The 19,954-nt window shown below is 42.4% G+C and overlaps 1 protein-coding gene across 1 annotated transcript in view; it reads left to right on the top strand.

Annotated features, from left to right (window-relative positions):
- Window positions 1-19,954, top strand: part of PRKX (protein kinase cAMP-dependent X-linked catalytic subunit) — a 271,447-nt gene that overhangs the window by 225,438 nt on the left and 26,055 nt on the right. The window contains exon 4 of the mRNA XM_082245527.1: window positions 16,169-16,288. Within this exon, the coding sequence (XP_082101653.1) occupies window positions 16,169-16,288 (120 nt within the window). The remainder of the gene's footprint in view (window positions 1-16,168; window positions 16,289-19,954) is intronic.

Raw genomic sequence — 19,954 nt, 5'->3', positions numbered from 1 at the left:
TTGGTCGAACTGGTACTCCAAACACAAGCTAGATCCCTAAGGTCCACACTTCTAGGCCTACTAACATGTAATGTATAGTACCTGTGGTTTTATTTCTTCACGGTTATTTCGTATTTTCTTGCTCTGTGTAATCCAGCACGTTATTAACACCTGATTTATACAGACATTGCACCCTCACCCCCGAGAGGCAGTTTTGACCCCATTGGGGCTTCCGGGGCTGAGGGTCGGTGCTTCGACTTCCTATGCAAATGTGTTATTATATCCCCAGTTGGGATACCTGTGTCTATACCTGTCGCTACATTTCTCGTCATTATCCTTTGTACTGACTTATTAATGACGACGGTTCTGTTGCTGTTTCATATCTGTAAACACCCTTTTTGTTTGTTCTAAAAAACTCCAATAAAAAATATTGAAATTAAAAGTCAAGAGTTCCCCACCCTCCCTTACATCACAGAGCACCCCCTTACCTTGTGCTGCTGCTGCTGGGAAGAAGCTGGGCAGAAAGTGCAGGGTCTAGAGGAGGACCAGAGAAGGTCTGGAGTCTGCTGAATTCTGAGACCAGGGAGGGGGTGCTGTGGCTGCACAGAGAGGCACAGGATCTGTAGCCGTAGTTCTGTCATCCTCTGTGCTGCCAACTGCTGAGACAAGGTGGGAACGGAGGCAAAAGGGGTGCCGCAGCTGCAGGAGAGGTGCAGGAGCCACATAAAAATGTCTTGGTGGGCCGCCACATGTTTAACAAGTGCTTTAGTATGTTAGATTTTCCATCATGCAAATCATCAAGCTCATGTATTTTTTTGAGCTTCAGGCATTTTGCTACAGGCGACAAACCACTCATATGTGAACAGGGGCCATTAAAATGAATGGGATTTTGCTTTTTGGGCATTTTGGAACTTCAGAGATGAGCGTTTTACAAGCTGAAAAACGCTCAGCTGTGAACAGGGCCTTAACCCTTTGATCGCCCCTGATGTTAACTACTTGAGCCCCAGAAGGTTTTACTCCCTTATGACTAGGCCATTTTTTGCTATACCACACTGCGTTACTTTAACTGACAATTGCGCATTTGTACGACACTACCCAAATAAAATTGATGTCCTTTTTTATCCACAAATAGAGCTTTCTTTTGGTGGTATTTTATCACCTTTGCGGTTTTTCTTTTTTGTGCTATAAATAAAAAAATAAAACAGCCAATTTTGAAAAAAATAAATACAATTTTCACATTCTGCTTTAAAACACATGCAATAAAAAAAAATGTAAAAAATAAAAATGTCTTCATCAATTAAGGCCAATATGTGTTATGCTACATATTTTTAGTAAAAAAAAAAAAAATCCCAATAGGCGTTATATTGATTGGTTTGTGCAAAAGTTATAGCATCTACAAACTATGGGACATTTTTATTGAATTTTTATTATTTTTTTTTTTTTACTAGTAATGGCGGCGATCAGCGACTTATAGCGGGACTGCGACATTACAGCGGACAATTCGGCTACTGACACTTTTTAGGGACCAGTGACACTAAGGCCTCTTTCACACGGTCCGCCTCCATAGGCGGATCCGTGTTGCTCAGCGGGGATCGATCCGTGATCCCCGCTGAGCCGGCGGATGACAGCTCCGTCTCCGCTTGCAGAGCGGAGAGGGAGGTGTCTCAGCCCCCGCTGCCCTCTATGGGGGATCGGATGAGAGCGGACCGCCTGTCCACTCTCATCCGATCCGATTACTGAACGGATGGAAAAATAGGGTTTCCATCCGTCCAGATTTCACGGACAGGATCAGATGCGGATGGCAGCGGGTGTCAGCGGAGGTGTCTCCGCTGACACCCGCTGCCCCATAGAGCTGCATGGAGGATCCGATCAGATCCGCCTAAAAAACTGACAGGCGGATCTGATCGGATCACCCGTGTGAAAGGGCCCTAATACAGTGATCAGTGCTAAAAAAATATGCACTGTTATTGTACTGATGACACTGGCAGGGAAGTGTTCAACATCAGGGGCAATCGAAGGGTTAAATGTGTTCCTAGGGGGTGCTTTCTGTGTGGGGCGTGCTTGTACTGTAAGAAGACAGCGCACCATCTTCCTGCTTTGTAGTAATACAAGATCTCTATCTTCTCCTGTCACAGATCGGCAATCTGCCTTGTTCATATAGGCAACCGCTGTTCTGTCTGCTTCGGGAACGATTGGCGGGTCCCAGGCAGCCCAAACGGAAGTGGGAGCAGGTACCTGTCAAAACTAGGTACCTACCCCCCCAAAAATAAAAAGAATTGCCAAATGTGGCATGTCAGGGGGTCAGGAGTCCTTAAAGCGGAACTTCCACTTTTGGGTGGAACTCTATTTTTAGCACTGATCACTGTATTAGTGTCACTGGTTCCCAAAAAAGTGTCACTTAGTGTCAGTTTTTTCTGCCGCAATACTGCAGTCCTGCTATAAGTCACTGATCGCCACTATTACTAGCAAAAACAAATACATAAAAATTTCATAAAAATATCCCATAGTTTATAGACGCTATAACGTTTGCGCAAACCAATCAATATATGATTATTGGGATTTTATTTTTTGCCAAAAATATGTAGCAGCATACATATTGGCCTAAATTTATGAAGAACTTTTTTTTCACATTTTCTTTATTGGATATGTTTTATATCTGCCAGTGTCAGAGCATGTCTCCATCAATTTTGATGAGAGATGAAAGCCTGCCTGGCAGCGTAACTTGTCTCCAAGGGCCCAAATTGAGACAGTCTCTCAAATACCGCCCTTGGTGATTACCATTAAGGTGGCAGATCCAGTTCACCAAAACTTTTTGTTTTTGTTTACCCTCCCTGTGATGTGATCTGGCTTGGCCTAAAGTGTTTTTTCAGGTAACAATACTGAAATGCGGGCACCTTGTGGAGCCTACAGGTTTCTATGCAAGTCTTCCAATCCTAATGTGTCATAGTTGCCAACATTTGAAAAAGAATTCCAGGGACACTTTGCAGCACAGCTATCAATTACTTACCACACCCACTTCCCTGAAGCTCCACCCACTCCACATAATTAATCTTCGCCTACTTATCAGATTATAGGGTCTACTCAATAAAAAGAGAATTACAGGAAATTTAAAAGGGAATTTTAAACTTAAAGCCGAAGTAGCAGAGTTGGAATAATTCTACCATTCAGCTGCACTACTTCTGCCAAGTTTAAAATTCTCATCACAATTCCCTGCAATTCTAAGGGTCCTTTCACATGGTTCACCTCCGTCGGCAGACTCCGTGCTGCTCAGCGGGGGATCGATCCGCCGATCCCCGCTGAGCAGGCGGATGACCGCTCTCTCTCCGCTCTGCATGTGGAGACGGAGGTGTCAGGTCCCCGCTGCTCTCTATGGCGGAATCGGATGAAAACGGACCGCCTGTCCGTTCTCATCCGATCCGATCCCCTGGATGGATGGAAAATAGGGTTTCCATCCATCCAGATTTCACGGACAGGATCGGATCAGATAGCAGCGGGTGTCAGCGGACATGTCTCCACTGACATCCGCTGCCCCGTAGGGATGCATGAAGGATCCAATCAGGTCCGCCTAAAAAACTGACAGGCAGATCAGATCGGATTGTTCCTGTGAAAGGGGCCTAAAGTGTCAAATGTGCTCAGGTGTGAGCATACAAAAAATGTAATATGGAAATATAAATAAAGTGCAAAGTGTTAATAAGTAGGATAAAACCTAATTATACTATCTGGTATAATTGGGTTTTATTGTACTTATTTACACCTTGCACTTTATTTATATTCACATATTACATTTTTTGTATGGTCACACCTGAGCACATTTGACACTTTATTCACATGTCATGTTACCAGATATTTTTGCACATAAGATTGTTGCTTTCATCCTACCTACCTTCATGTCTGAATGTGTCTTCACTCTCCAGGGGTCCTTCTCTGCTCTGCTGTGGTGGCTGGTGTCAGTGAGGCGCTGCCAAGAACAAGTGCCTTTGATTTAAAAATGGCGCCAGGTGGGGCCATTACGTAACTGTGCATGCGCCCGCTCAGCTGAGCTTGTGCGAGCTTTCCCGAGCCCAGCAGGCGCAGTTACGATGTCGGCCTGCAACCATTTTGTTTATGGGCACTGGCTGCCTGTAATGGGCATTTATGGGCAGCCCCTTTAACGGGTGCTTGCCGGGACAATGTAAATTACCTGGGACAGGCTCCTATTTGCAGGGACTGTCCCGGCAAAAACGGGACAGTTGGCAAGTATGTGTGTTTCTATAGATCCCCATGAATCTTAGGCCAGTGCTGTACACAGCATCTGCCCATATTAGTATTTCTACAAAATCCTGTGGCATGCTATTCAAATGCCAGAGCCTGTATGACCTTATGCTCTTCCATTTGACGGTTGAGTGATGGGTCATGGCTTAATCTTCTTTTTTTTTTTTTTTTAATTGTCAATCTTTTTGTTTATAGCGCAAAAAAGAAAAAATACACAGGTGATCAAATACCATCAAAAGAAAGCTCTATCTTTGGCAAAAATGGGACATAAAGTTTATTTGGGTACAACGTTGCACAGCCGTGCAGTTGCCAGTTAAAATAACGCAGTACCGTATCGCAATTGCCTGGGGGGTAAACCCTCCAGAGTTGAAGTGGTTAAACTGGGCAGCTCGAATAGGATTTGAGAGTTCAATTAAAATAACATTCATGTATTGTTGGAATACAAGCTAAACCCTGGTTAGCTCTGGTGTCACGGTGCTTACCAGGGTGGATGCCCATATGACATTGTGTAGGTCTGCCAGTTGACCATTCGGCCCTGAGTGCTGTCACATGTGGAAGGTCAAAGTCTGCCCCATAGCAAGTAACTTTTCTCCATTTGAGTAATGGAGTGATGGTTCTGACAGAGGAGGGGGGTGAGAGAGCCTGTATAGGGGAGTATAACTTGCTGTGGGCGAAGGTGCGTTGCCACTTTGTGCTGATTGGGCAACACGTCCTTGCCTCTTTTAGTGTCCGTGTACAGTACACACAACGTTCTGGTGTTTTCTGTGCTCCCAACCCTCAATCATTGCACATTTCTTTTATTCCTTGGTTGTTTTATTTAATGTTTTACACTTTGCTGGCGTGAAAAGAACTTGTGCTATCCTCCAACAAACCAGTTACTATGACAGTTTTAGATTTCACTGCTTAGTTATGTGTGTTTCTATTCCTTTTGGCCTGTTGCTTTACATCCGTTTATTTATTTATAGATCTGTCAGCTTCCTGAAAGAACAGATTATTAGATGTTGCCTAGTAAAGAGTGGCGATTAGATGATAGAAAGTTCGTGTTAGGTTTCACAGAACGCAGAAGAACCTTACTGTACTTTTCTGAACACATACTGTAAATTTCTATCTTATTATTGCCTTTTTTGCTACTCCATTGCTTGATAATAGAAACATTAGAAATCATAGTAAATAAATTGTAAGAGCAAATTAATTTTCTCCGACAAAATTAAAATTTTCGCTAATAGGCTAAACGTTTTGGATGATTCATTTATTTTCAAAATGCAATTTAGTCAACGAAAGCTCGTTTTTATTTTTTTATTTAATTATTTTTTTAACTCCAAGAGATTTTTTTGGCTGCTGGTTGCTCCAGTCTGATCTTCTTCTATTATTTTGCAAGTTAAAAACACCTAACGTAGCTAGTATAAACACGCTTATTGTGGAAATAATGGAAAATAAAACCTTGACCAAAAAAAAAGATAGCATCGCTTGTATACCTTTAGTTATGCGGCGAATGTAGCTTATATAAACAAGTTTGTTGTGAAAATGATGGATAATTAGAGCATGACCAAAGCTGGATAACATTGCTTATGTAACCCTCCACCTAGTCCTGGAATCTATTTTTGAGCCTATTATATGACAAATAATGCATTTCTATTTGAGATCACCTTTTGCTGGCAGCTAGAAAACAAATATTTCAAGTTCCAGCCTAGATCAAGTTTTGATTATAGACTAATGCCAATGGCTTCTAAAAGCTATCCCGGGTCCCGGCCGTCCTCCAGCTGCTGAGTAGTAGCAGCTCCTAGGAGCACCTGGAGGGTTTGGTGAAGAAGGAAAAGGTGGTGGTGTTTATGAAAGGGGACCCCAGAGCAGCCCATGTGCGACTTCAGTAACGCTGTGGTGAAGATCCTCCAGGGGCATTGGGTGGACCGGTACGCCGCATACAATGTGGTGGAGTACCAGGACCTCTGATAGGGGTTTAAGGGCTAAACCAACTGGCCCACCATCCCGCAAGTGTTTCTGAATGGTAAGTTTGTCAGAGGCTGCTACATTGTTCTCCAAATGCACCAGAACAGGGACCTGGTGGAAGGACTGAAAAAGCTGGGCATTTGTTCCATGCTGCTGGATGCGGAGCCGAGTCAGGGGAGGAAGTAACCTATTGGTTGAACTAGATGGGCCTGTGTATTTTTTTCAGCCAGACTAAATATAGAACTATGTAACTACCAGCACCCAAAGTCTTACTCTTTCTGCTGCATGCACAGGTTTATCATTCTTTGTGTTGCATCCTTGATAATTATTGATATTATTAAATTCCACATAGTGAGTGGGACCCATCAAAAGGAACACAGACCTGGGAACCCTTCAACTTCTGAGCTGAATTATCAGTTTTTGGTAGGCTGACCCTTTAAATCTGCCAGTTCCGGAGCATGAGATAAACTAATTACACATAGTGAGTGGAACCCTTCAACTTCTGAGCTGAATTATCAGTTTTTAGTAGGCTGACCCTTTAAATCTGCCAGTTCCGGAGCACGTCGCCATCATCATTTGATGGATGAAAGCCTAAAGAACAAAAAAGGGCGCACCGACCTAGCGCATTATCCTCAATAAAAGGCTTTATTTAAATAACATAAAAAATGGCTACTCACAGACGTAGATAAAAGTAAAGCATATCAAGCTGGATTGCTCGAAAGTCCGTGTTTTAGTCCATATGGTTGTCCATGATGAGATGACTGACGCGTTTCGAGGCCTAGCCTCTTCCTCAGAGCTTCTAGTATTGGTGGACTACCCCAGTCCGACAAGGGCAGCAAGATCCTAGCCATCTGAGAAGCCAGTTGTCAGTCCCGTGAAGTGTGTGGCCAAGGGACCTGGATACCAAGCGCAGGAGAAAGGTGGTTACACCTTATTGTTTTTTAGATGGATGAAAGCCTGCCTGGCAGCATAGCTTGTCTCCAAGGGCCCAAATTGAGACAGTTTTTTAGCATATAGACCCTTTTCTCTCAAATATAGCCCTTGGTGATTACCATTAAGAAGGCACACCCAGTTCACCAAAACCTTTTGTCTTTGTTTACCCTTCCTGTGATGTGATCTGGCTTGGCCTAAAATGTTTTTCAGGTAACAATACTGAAATGCAGGCACCTTGTGGAGCCTACAGGTTTCTGTACAAGTTTTCCAATCTAAAGCCCCGTACACACGCGTCGATAATTGGCCGTGAATTTTCGGCCAACGTCCGATCGGCCGATTTTCGGCTTGTTAGTATGATGCTTCCGACAACCGACTCCGACTTTTCGGCCGAAAAAAAATCTGGTGTGCAGGCTATAACATTTTTGTTGGCCGTCAACACAACGGCCGATTTTCCGTCAGTCAGTACAGATTTCGGCAGACAAAAAATCTGATGAGCAAGACTGGGCATGCTCAGAGAAGAAAAAACACACGGAAAGTAAACCAGCACATGACATCACTTCAGAAGTAGATTTTTTTTGGCCGAGAAAATTCGTGTGCAGTCTAGGCACATTCCAACCAACAAAACACCACTCTGGACAAAAGTCGGACGATCGGTCGGCTGGTAATCGTTGCGTGTGTACGAGGCATTAGTCTGTGTTTCTATCGATCCCCATGAATCTGAGGCCAGGGCTGGACACAGGATCTGCCCATATTAGTATTTTTCTACAAAATCCTGTGCCTTGTTATTCAAATGTCAGAGCCTGTGTGACCTTTTGCTCTTCCGTTTGACGGTTAAGTGATGGGTCATGGCTTAATTTTGTCCTGGGTGGAAGTTCAACTCCCATGTACTGCCTGGGCCTAAAATGCAAGGGGCACCACAGGGGCACAGTCATTGATCTGAAGACGAGCACAAGTACTTAAGTTACACCCTATTTCTGATTTCTGATATGTGTCTGTTAGCGTGTGCTTAATACTTGGTCATCCTGCCATTCCCCCCCCCCCCCCCCCCCCGCCACTTTCTTATTTCAAACTGACCACGCCAGGGCATAAAAGCACATATTGTCCTGCATAGTCAGTTTGGTTGTTTGAATTCTGTTTGGGAGCACAGTCTGCCTTCACTCCAGTTGTCAAACCTCTGCTAAAAAAACCCCGCACACCTGCACAGCTCTAGACCTGGTAGGGTCAGCGTTCTGCTGTTTCTCTGCCTCCTGCTGACACTCCAACATACCCCCAGGAAAGCTCTTCACTGGGAAAATCAGTGCAGCACTGCCTTTTCTCTGCCTCCTGCTAAAATCTCCCCCCGCATACCTTTTCACTGGGAAGATCAATGCACTGCTGTTTCTCTGCCTCCTGCTGACATGTCCCCGGCATAGCTCTTCATTGGGAAGACCAGTGTACTGCTGTTTTCCTGCTGATGTGTCCTTCCACATAGCTCTTCACTAGGAAGATCAATGTAGCACTGTTTCTCCACCTTTTTCTGTAACTCCTACACAGCTCATCACAGTGTATTTCTGTCTCTGCATTTTACATTGGACAGTGTCTGTGCCTCATTCAAGCTGCTGCTACTGCTACACTCTCCCATCATCACACAGTCACCCCCCTCCTCCTCTCTAAGCCCCTTTATGCAGTTAACAGAGGTCATGCGATCACAAAAAAAGAAATAAAAAGTAGTTATAATTTTAGACCAGGTCAGGGGATTGTAGAGTCCTTTCAATCTGTTTATTTTATATCAAGATGTGGACATGTTTGTTGGCATCCTTACAGCTCATTGAAACAATATTGTACAGGCATACCCCGCTTTTAAGTACACAATGGGACCAGAGCATGTATGTAAAACGAAAATGTACTTAAAGTGAAGCAATACCTTTTTTCATTTCTCAATGCATGTAAATGCACTAGCTCCATAGGAAATCTTGGTCAGCTTGACATGGCACTGCTCCCAAACCATGTGACAAGGACACCAAGCTTGGGGAGCATGTAAAGGGGATCCAGGACTATGACATGATAGATTACCTAGGCAAGCTGGCCAGCCACAAATATGATATGTTGTAGTCCTGGGTCCCCTCTCAGTGCTCCCTAAGTTTGGTGTCCCTGTCACTTATGGTTTGGGAGCAGTGCCATGTCAAGCTGACCAAGATTTCCTATAGACGCCAATGTTAAAAACCGGGAGTAGTGTCATGCCAAGCTGAACAAGCTGTGTCCTTACTCGCGAGTGTACTTAAAGCGGGGTATGCCTGTATTCCTCCTGAAAAGCAGTTGTCTCATGTATACTTGCATGCTTTAATAGGTCATAGACTGAAGCAAAGAAAAAACAAAGTGAAAACAGATATACAGTATATTATTGCTTAGTTTACAAAGATATTTTAAAACGGCCTAGACAGATTTGGTGGTGCCTCTAGAAAGATTATAAATAAATCGATCCTAGTGATATTTGAAGTTAACTGTTTTCTTTTGGCTGGTTTAAATGGAGAAAAGTGTGTGCACTGGTATTTTTTTTTTTTTATACCCATATTAAATACAGTATGTTATACCTACCTCCTCTTTGCAATACATTGCATAGAGCAGCACAGATTCTCCTCCCTTAGGCTCCTCCACTTCTCTGTGTGCCACCATAGGAAGCCACTTCCAATGGTAGCACACCTGTGGCCTTGCACCCTAGTTGAGCTGTGTCCTTCCATTGATACACACAGCGCAGCTTGGCCCCCACCCCTGCTCCCTTCTTACAGGATTTGATAGACAGCAGCAGGAGCCAGTGGTTCCCACTGCTACCTGTGAGCCTGTGAGGAGAGAGAGACCAGTGATGCTGAAGAAGGGCACAACCCTGGATGGAGATAGGACTTGGGTAGGTAGAAAGGGAGGTGAGGGGGCGATACAACTAGTTAGACATTTTTTACCCTATTACAGCCTTTAGTCTAGCCTTTAGAACTACTTTAACATGGACCTGAGAAAACAAAGGAGAGAGTTGTATGAAGAGATTAGAAGGAACACTATAGACCAGCATGTCAAAGGTAAGACCATCTCTAAACAACTTGATGTTCCATTGACTATAGTTGTAAACATTATTAAGAAGTTTGAGGTTCATTGGATTGTAACCAACCACCTTCGATGTGGCCAAATAAGGAAAATCGACCCCAGATATAACAGAAGGATAGTGTGAATGGTAGACAGAGTGCCAAGAAAAACTAAATAGATGCAAGCTGAACTCCAAGGTCAAGTTACATCAGTGTCTGACCGCACCATCCTTTGCATTTTTGAGTGACAGTGGGTCAGGGAAAGCTACTGTTGAACGAAAAGCATAAAAAACAGACATATTTACTTAAATGCACATTGACAAGCCACGATTCTTCTGGGAGAATGTCCTTTGGACAGATAAGACAAAATCTGAGCTTTTTGGCAAGTCACGTCAGATCTATGTTCACAGACCGAAAGATTAAGTTTTAACCACTTAAGGACCATGCCTATTTCTGACGCTTGTTGTCTACAAGTTAAAATCTGTATTTTTTGCTAGAAAATTACTTAGAACCCCTGAACACTATGTATTTTTTTTTTCCAGCAGAGACCCTAGAGAATAAAATGGAGATCGTTGCAATACTTTGTCACACCGTATTTGTGCAGCGATCTTACAAACGCAATTTTTTGGGAAAAAATACACTTTTTTTAATTAAGAAAATAGTAAAGTTAGCCCAATTTTTTCTATAATGTGAAAGATAATGTTACACCGACTAAAACAAATACCTAACATGTCATGCTTTACAATTGAGCATGCTCGTGGAATAGCGACAATCTTTGGTACTTAAAAATCTCTAAAGGCGACGCTTTGAAAATTCATACAGGTTACCAGTACAGAGGAGGTCTAGTGCTAGGAGGCTAGTGCTCGCTCTAAGGATTGCGGCAATACCTCACATGTGGTGTGAATACCATATACATATGTGGGCACAACTTGCGTATGCGTTCGCTTCTTCGAGCAAGCTCTGAGGGACGGGGCGCTTTAAATTTTTTTTTCTTTTTTTTTTTTTACACTATTCCCTTTAAAAAAATGTTTTGAATCTTTTCGTTCCTATTACAAGGAATGTAAACCTCCCTTGCATTAGAAATAACAGGTCAGAACAGGTCATCCTTAATGTGAGATATGGGGTCAAAAAGACCTCAGATCTCACATTTACTCTTAAAAGCAATAAGTATTTAAAAAAAAAACAAAACAATTTGGCCCTTTAAGGCCGTTAGGCGGAAGTGACGTTTGAAGTTGCTACAGTCCTCCAAGGGCATAGAGTCGAGTGGGGGGCCATCTTGCCCTCACTCAGCTTCCTGCCCATCAGAAGAGGGCTTTGGATCGTTTTCCCCGCTACCAACCGGGAAGCGGCGGGAGGGGGGGGGGGCACCTCTCCCGTCGCCCATAAAAGCGATCCCATGGTGAATCCGCCACTGACCGTTAAAGGGGACCGCCCGCTGTGTAAAAAAATAATGGGTTTATAGCAGCTATCTGCTGCCATAACCCCGGTATTTAATGTCAAAGTAGTGACGTAGACGTAAATACACAGTGGGCAGTCCAGGAAATCAGCACCTTACCTACTTTGAAACCTGGAGGAGGCTGGATTATGTTTGGGGGCTGCTGTGCTGCATCTGGAATGGGGTGCCTTGAATCTTTTCAGTGTGCAATGAAATCTTAAGACTGTAAAGAAATTATGGAGCAAAACATACTGCCCAGTGCCAGAAAGTTCTATCACAGGTCATCCGCCCTCCCGACATAATGACCCAAAATACACAACTGAAAGCACCCAAGAATGGCTAAGAATCTATTCTTTCAAGGGTTGTTCTCCAGAGAGTGGCACCACATTCATTTCTTTAGGATCTGCCCACTGTCCGAGAAAGAAGAGAGCAGAGAGGACTTGCTGTGTCATCAGACTAAGGGCCCTTTCACATAGGTGCCTTCCGTTATGATCAGTAGAGGATCTGTGAGCTGATAATAGCAGAGCAGGGCGAATGACCAGTCCGAGCGGACACTGACAGACCCTGCTCTGCTCAATGGATGGATGGGAGTAAACTGACTTCACTATGTATTTACACCCAGCTGCCTCTGATCTGGTCTGCCCAAATGGAAGAGGACGTAGTCCACCTTTTTTTTTTAGTGGGCCTGATCAGACCTAGAGGAAGGCAGTTTTAAATGGACATAAGTTTAGGTCCTTTGGAGTGCATTGACCTTCCAGTGAGGTCTACTTGAAAAACTGCCAGGCAGACCTGATTGGATCACCTGTGTGAGAGGGCCCTGAAGACTAGAGGTGGGCTCAGGCGTGTGTTCGGGATTCTAGTCCAGGAAATGTTGCAATGCCTGTGATTAGCAGTGTGGGCCTCCTGGCGGGTTTGGGCAGGTGGGTTGGGACTAGGATCCGGAACACGCCAGAGCCTGTATCTACTGAAGACATCTGAAAACGAGTTAAATATACTGCATGATGCTCCAATGGTGGTGAGGATGGCAAGAAAACAGAGTTGGGGTTAAATATTGATATGTAGAATTTGGTTGTTAGCGGGCTGGCTGGTGAGTTGGGCCGGAAATTTTCTTTGGTTTTGTTTTACATGCGATGCCCTTCCACGTGCTCCTTGCTGTGAAGGCCATTATAGGTGGGGCAATGGCCATTTGTTTGTACACATAGATATGTAGGCCTGGAAAATGTAAGCATGCGAGTCGTCTTTGTGCTACTTTGTACTAGAAAACATCTTTCAGTAGTTGCAATGTGTATGCATGTGAACATTCACTGAGCTTAAGTGGTAATAAACTCAGAAGCAAACATTTCTTATATTGCAGTTTATCATTTTTTACATGTAATGGCTACATTCATTTTCTTTTTTAGGCTTGCTTTCTTCTGATTTCATCTGGTGAGCTGACCAGTAAGTCTGTTGTTTTTCAAAAGAACAAGCTCTCCAGCAGAATGTATCAGTTACAGAAATGAGACAAACTGTTAATCACTAGCAGGGGTGCTTACTATGTTCAGCTTTTATTTATGTAAAATTTTTATCTCAAAAGGAAAACAAAAAACTGCTGTAACTGCATATAAAGTATTAGCTGGAGCTTGGCTTCAATTTGTTAATGTATTTAAATCTTCTAGTGCATCTAACACTTACCCCCCTCCCTATACTGACAATGCTGCTGTCCAAAGGTGCCCCCTGTGCTTATTCAGCCAGAGTGGAGGCACTGTAATACCGGAGGTGTGTTACTCACCAGGTGAAAACAGAGGGGGAAAGCCTAAAAAACTAAAAAATGAATGCAGCCACCACATCTAAGGATTGGTAAACTGAATTATTACATTTTTGGTTTTGGGATTAATACTGCTTTAGTGAGTAAGCTGTGTTTACTTTGAATATCCAATCATGCACAAGGGAAATACTGTATATTAGAAAATAAAAATGTTGCTTGCAGATGATTGGATGACAAAAATAACCACGGCTTCACCATATTTACTCACCTTGATGGAACATTCACTTTGCTAAGTGAACTGTCACTGCTCTTTTAGTAAATTACCCTCGCTGTCTAGAAAGATGCATTGGGATTAGACATTCGTTGAAGGGCTTTCTTCTTTTTGAATACTTTTTTTTTGTAAAACCATTTCATCAACATTTTGACTGATATGTATTGAGTAGTGAGATTTTATTTACTTTAATAATAGTATTAGAAAAAAAAAAAAAAAACACATGATAAGATCACCCAATCATCAGCATTTTCAAACTCATGTTATTTATTGTAAACTAAGGCAGACCTCACATTAAAAAAAATTTAGCTAAATTCATACGTATGGCTCAGTTGGGTAGAAAATCTTATTGTATACCGCCATCTAGTGGCAGTTTGTGAAAATATATATATTTCTTTTCTTCCAACTCATGATGCTTATCAAAAACCTAAATAGCTACTATAGAACGCATAGAATAACAGGACCTTTTCAGTGTCATTATAACCCATGCCATCTGGGAATGTTCAAACTTCGCATATGCCTGCACAATAAATAGTCAAAACAATCTGTACAGTATACATGTAATAGAAAAAAATAACATATTTGCTTGGAATAGAATTTGTCAAATGAGTAAAGTACCCTGGCATGGGACTCGATCCCTAGATGTCTAAAGAAGATTTTCACAGAAGGATGTATACATTGAGGGAGGCCTTGAGATGGAGGGAAGTACACTGTATTACCAAAAGTATTGGGACACCTGCCATTATACTCACATGAACTTTAATGGCATCCCAGTCTTAGTCCATAGGGTTCAATATTGATTCGGCCCACCCTCTCAGCTATAACAGCTTCAACTCTTCTGGGAAGGCTGTCCACAAGGTTGAGAAGTGTGTCTTTGGGAATGTTTGACCATTCTTCCATAAGCACATTTGTGAGGTCAGTCACTGATGTTGAATGAGAAGGCCTGGCTCGCAGTCTATATCATCCCAAAGGTGTTCTATCCGGTTGAGGTCAGGACTCTGTGCAGGCTAATCAAGTTCCTCCACCCAAAATTCTCTCATCTATGTCTTTATGGACCTTGCTTTGTGCACTGGTGCGCAGTCATGTTAGAACAAGAAGGGGTCATCCCCAAACTGTTCCCACAAAGTTGGGAGCATGAAATTGTCCAGTGTCTTCATATGCTGATGCCTTAAGAGTTCCCTTCACTGGAACGAAGGGGCCAAGCCCAACCCCTGAAAAACAACCATAATCCCCACTCCACCAAATGATTTGGACCAGTACACAATGCAAGGTCTATAAAGAGATGGATGAGCGCGTTTGTGGTGGTGGAACTTAACTGGTCTGCAGAGAGTCCTAACCTCAACCCGATAGAACACCATTGGGATGAATTAGAGCGGAGACTGCGAGCCAGGCCTTCTCATCCAACATGACCTCACAAATGTGCTTCTGGTAGAATGGTCCCATAGACACACTCCTAAATCTTGTGGACAGTCTTCCCAGAAAAGTTGAAGCTGTTATAGCCGCATAGGGTGGGCCATCTCAATATTGAACCCCACGGACTAAGACTGGGATGTCATTAAAGTGCATGTGAGTATAAAGGCAGGTGTCCCAATACTTTTGGTAATACTTTTGGTAATACAGTGTACTTCCCTCCATCTCAAGCCCTTCCTCAATGTGTACATCCTTCTGTGAAAATCTTCTTAAGACATCTAGGGATCGAGTCCCATGCCAGGGTACTTTACTCATTTGACAAATTCTATTCCAAGCAAATATGTTAAAAAGTAAATATATTAAAGTTCATGTGCGTGTCAAGGTTGGCATCCTAATACTTTTGGTAATATAGTGTATGTATCTGGGTAGGGTGGGGTAAAAAAAAAAAAGGATAAATGAACTTTGTTTGAAAGATGAAGTCTCCTTTATGGGGATAACAGATACAATAGAAACCGTGAAAAGCACACGGATATTAGCAGACATGGTCGTTGTTTGAATTTAGTAGCCATATGATGACCAGATAAATGTTGTCTGCTCATACAATGAATTGATTTTTGTTCATCTGGCCATCATATAAAAGCATATTATTGACAAATCATTTATAAGACCCTAATTGGCCCATGTTGAGGACACTTTAGTTCTAATTTGTCAGCTTATAAAACACGAATTTTAAAATCTCTAATTGATGACACTACATATCATTGAAATGAGCCCTTGGTTTTAATTGAGGCACTTCATCCATACTTTCCAACATGTGATTGATTTGAGCATCTACTTTTAATATTGTAGTGGTATAGTTGTGTCTTTGAAAACAAGAGTCTCAGAAGTGATTAAGATTTTCTATCTTGTCTGTGTAATTGTTAATGATTCGTTATATGGAAGAAAGGGGATCATTTCAAAGTGCAGAAGAGGCGAAAATTGACGGCGATCTTTTTTTTTTTCTGGGGCTAGCCTTACCCTATTATGACCTTTACTATTTGTAGACCTGTTTTTTATATACTATTTCCCAGATCTGAAGGTGTCCCTAGATCACGGCAAAGATTGCTTATATTACGGATAAGCCTGACTTTCATTGTTTTCATTTGCAGAACATGGACACTGTGTGGAACACCCGAGTATCTGGCACCTGAAGTCATTCAGAGTAAAGGCCATGGAAGAGCAGTGGACTGGTGGGCTTTAGGCATTCTAATATTTGAAATGTTGTCTGGGTGAGTATTGGTTTGGTACATTGACATAAACACGTTTTCTTTACTGATTATGCCTGGAACAATCTGAAGACCTTTTTCAGTTCATTATGTTATTAAATAACTAAAAACTTTTATTATTCCAAAATACCGCGCTTTATTTATTCAAAAAAAATTGCGTTAAACAAATCTATAGTTAAATGAGATCAAAACATATGTGGGAAAATAATTTGTAAGTCTATGCAGTCAGTTGTATGATCCAGACACCCCTGTCACACTGCACAGTTATAGTGATATTAAACCTTCACTTTTTTTTTTTTAAAACATGTTATACTTACCTGCTCTGTGCAATGGTTTTGCACAGAGCAGCCCTGATCCTCCTCTTCTGAGGTTCCCTTCTGGCGCTCCTCGTTCCTCCCCACTGCTGAGTACCCCACCTAGCATGCTGCTTACTAAGGGGGATACTTGGGCAGGCTCGCTCCCGAGCCCCACTGTCTGCATCCATAAACACAGACAGTGGGGCTTTGCCCTGTTCCCCACTCATCATAGGATTTTATTGATAGGGGTGGGAGCCAATGGCTTCAGATGCCATCAGTCTGCCCTGTGAGGATGTTGAGAGCAGAGAGGCGCTGCTCTAGTGCATAGTGCTGGATCAAGAACGGGCTCAGGTAAGTGGGACTGGGGGTATCCTCATTGCAAAAGGTTTTTTTTTACCCTAAAGTAGAACTATAGGCGAAACCTTTTTTCAATTTTGGAGTAAGGGAGGGTTATACCCCCTGTCAGTTTTTTTTTTCACCATCTGTGTCCCATTGCTGAGCTTTTTCTTCACTTCCTGTCCCATAGCCAAACAGGAAGTGAGAGGAAATCCCTGCAAAATTAAAAGGATTCTTTGGGGACCCCCAGGTAACCAGAACTAGTGTCCCCACTGGAAGATTTCTCCTCAATTACTTTTCTGGGAACAACCCAACATTTGGCATTTTCTTTTACTTTAAATGATTATGGTAAACAGGACAAATGGAGAGGGGGAATCTCCTTAATGGGACACAGACCGCAATAAAAACCTGACAGGTTCTAATCCCTCTCCACGCTATCCAAAACCCCCCAAAAATTCAGCCTTTAGTTATACTTTAATGCATTAAGGTAAAAATCCTTAAGGCTTTAGAACCACTTTAAGTTCTTGGTCTTCACTGCAGCAACAGCTTGGTAAGGAACCCAACCCCTAACTGCTGATAGGGCAATGTAATTATGGCAGAACCGTGATAAATCCCCATTTCTGCTCACGCTGCTCTCTCCCCCTCTGTGTGTGTATGTGTGTATGTCTCTGTCACCTCTACTGCTGATATCACAACGAAACAAAATCAGATACTTGCAGTAATATTTTAAAACAAGTTTAAAGACCTAATCAATATAGAAGTGCTTTAATTAGGGTGTGTGTGTATATGTATGTGTGTATATATACATATACACACACACACATATATATACACAAAATTGAGGTAAAATCTATTAGAGACCTACTGTATGCATATGCTTGTTTCATAGTATTTTTATTATAACATTACCTGTTTGTAGATATTTAAAAGTTTTGCAAAAATGGAAAATGTTCACCAGCCTGTAGCATCTTCTGAGGCAGTTGGCTGTGGTTCTAATTTGGAACACTAGATGGCAGGAGTTAGCTGTCAGGCAAAATATTGCAACACAATATAATTTGGTTACAAAAATAAGTACATTTGCAAATGTAATCAGTTTTGAACATTTGGTTTACAGCCTAAATCTAGACACACATTTTTATTATTTTTTGATTTGTTAAACTTTCATGTAGTATGGTTGTATTTTTTTCTTTCCTGCAAAAGCATATTATTATTATTATTATTAATATATAATATAATATATACTGTATTAAATAGCACCAACAGTTTGCACAACACTTTAAAATGTAAAGGGAGACAGGGGAGTCCTGCTCAATTGATATAAAATCATATGATATCTCCCTGTGAAAGAACAGTACAGAAAGTACAGTCTATTATCTGCCTAAATTTTTATCAACTTACTCCCACCTTTGTAATCTCCACTCCTCAAATTCTCACCTACAAGCAATGGGAGACAGAGCCTTTTCCTACTATGCTCAAAAACTCTGGAATTCACGAAAGTGAGTTGGTTATAGCTATTCCCCTGTGGTGGCAGTTTATGCAAACTGTGTTTCAATGCCTTAAAACACAGTATGAATGCATATGCAAGAAAATTAAATGCATTTCAGTGAGCCTAGTTTACAGCATTACAGTGCTATCATGTGCGTTTAAAATAAGTACAGCATACTTAAAAGAGATGTATGGGTTTGGATTTTTTTTTTCTTACCTAGGTGGATGCAGCATCAATCCCCCGTCGTCTCCAAGGGTGAGAACTGAGTGATCAAACACTGCTGATCCTTCAGTTCTCCCTGTAGCTTTGAGCAGAGAGCTGGTGACTGTCAGTCACCGCTGTTTGCTCTGCTTCTACCCCCGTGACCACTTGAGAACTGGGCTGCGGAAGAGCGGGAGCGGCTGGCTCAGGCTCTCAACAGCATTCTGAGAGGCTGAGCCAGGTTCCTGGGTGGATCCCAACCATATTGTCGTGATCTTTCCCCAGCCAGAGCCGTGACGTCAGCTGACAGCGGGCTTCAGCCCGCTCTTTGCTGAAAACGGATCACAGGAGTGCAGAGTGGTTCATATAAATGTTTTTGCACTGCAATTGCATGTAAATTCAACTCAGTAAAATAAATAAACAATGCTATAAATGTGCCACAAGCCCACCACATGCAGAACCACACTCTGAAAGCAGGGTTTGTGGTGTAAATGAGCCTTAAAACACAATGTAGGTACTCAATACAAGGGAAGCACCAAAGACAAAATACTTCCACTCAGCGCTGATACACCATTAATTATAAATGTACAAAAAGAATGAAAGCAGCCACTATAACAGAGAATTGAATCATAAAATATGCTAGATATCCCAGAAAGAAAATCCTACATTAGTAGCGCTAATGTGCATAAATGACATAACACAAGTGCAGAGTCTATAAAGTAGTCCATGCATTAAAATGACTCGAGATAGAGATCCAATCGTCCATAAATGGTTAAAAAACACCAAATAGAAATCAATGCGGTGGTTTTGATGGTACAGCTAGTCCCAATAGCTGCAGAAAAGGAATAAAGCCATCCCCACACCTCGTGGACCCATCTCCCCCTTAGTATTGCACTCACCACATAGCAGACTTATTGAGCCATAAGTCACATTCCATCCGGTCACTTTTCTCAGATCTCCTAATCTCTCTCCACCAGATAGATCTAGGCTGTGCTGGGGGTCACGGATTACTCCATAACAGAACCACAGACTCCTTTACCAGGTGAGCGAAAGTAGCAGGGACCACAACTCATGAAAGAAAGGGGGAATGAAAGCTCATAGCGTAGCATGTAGGAACTTTATTACTCAATAATACCCCCCTTATTACATTGCACTTACACATATACGACAGTTAAAAGCAGTACAAAGACATCCAGGAAAAAATTACAGCGGGACTCAGACTGCCCGCATCCCTCACCGGATCACCGTCCTGCGGCGTCTCTTGGGTGGAGCAGCGGGGATAGACTGTCTTCAGCTGGTATGATGTAGCCACGTGGACATGCCCTAACGCGTATCGTCATGGACTTCGTC

Source organism: Pelophylax lessonae (assembly GCF_965119305.1).
Source record: "Pelophylax lessonae genome assembly, chromosome: 2".
NCBI lineage: Eukaryota > Metazoa > Chordata > Amphibia > Anura > Ranidae > Pelophylax > Pelophylax lessonae.
This window is presented reverse-complemented; position numbering and strand designations above follow the sequence as displayed.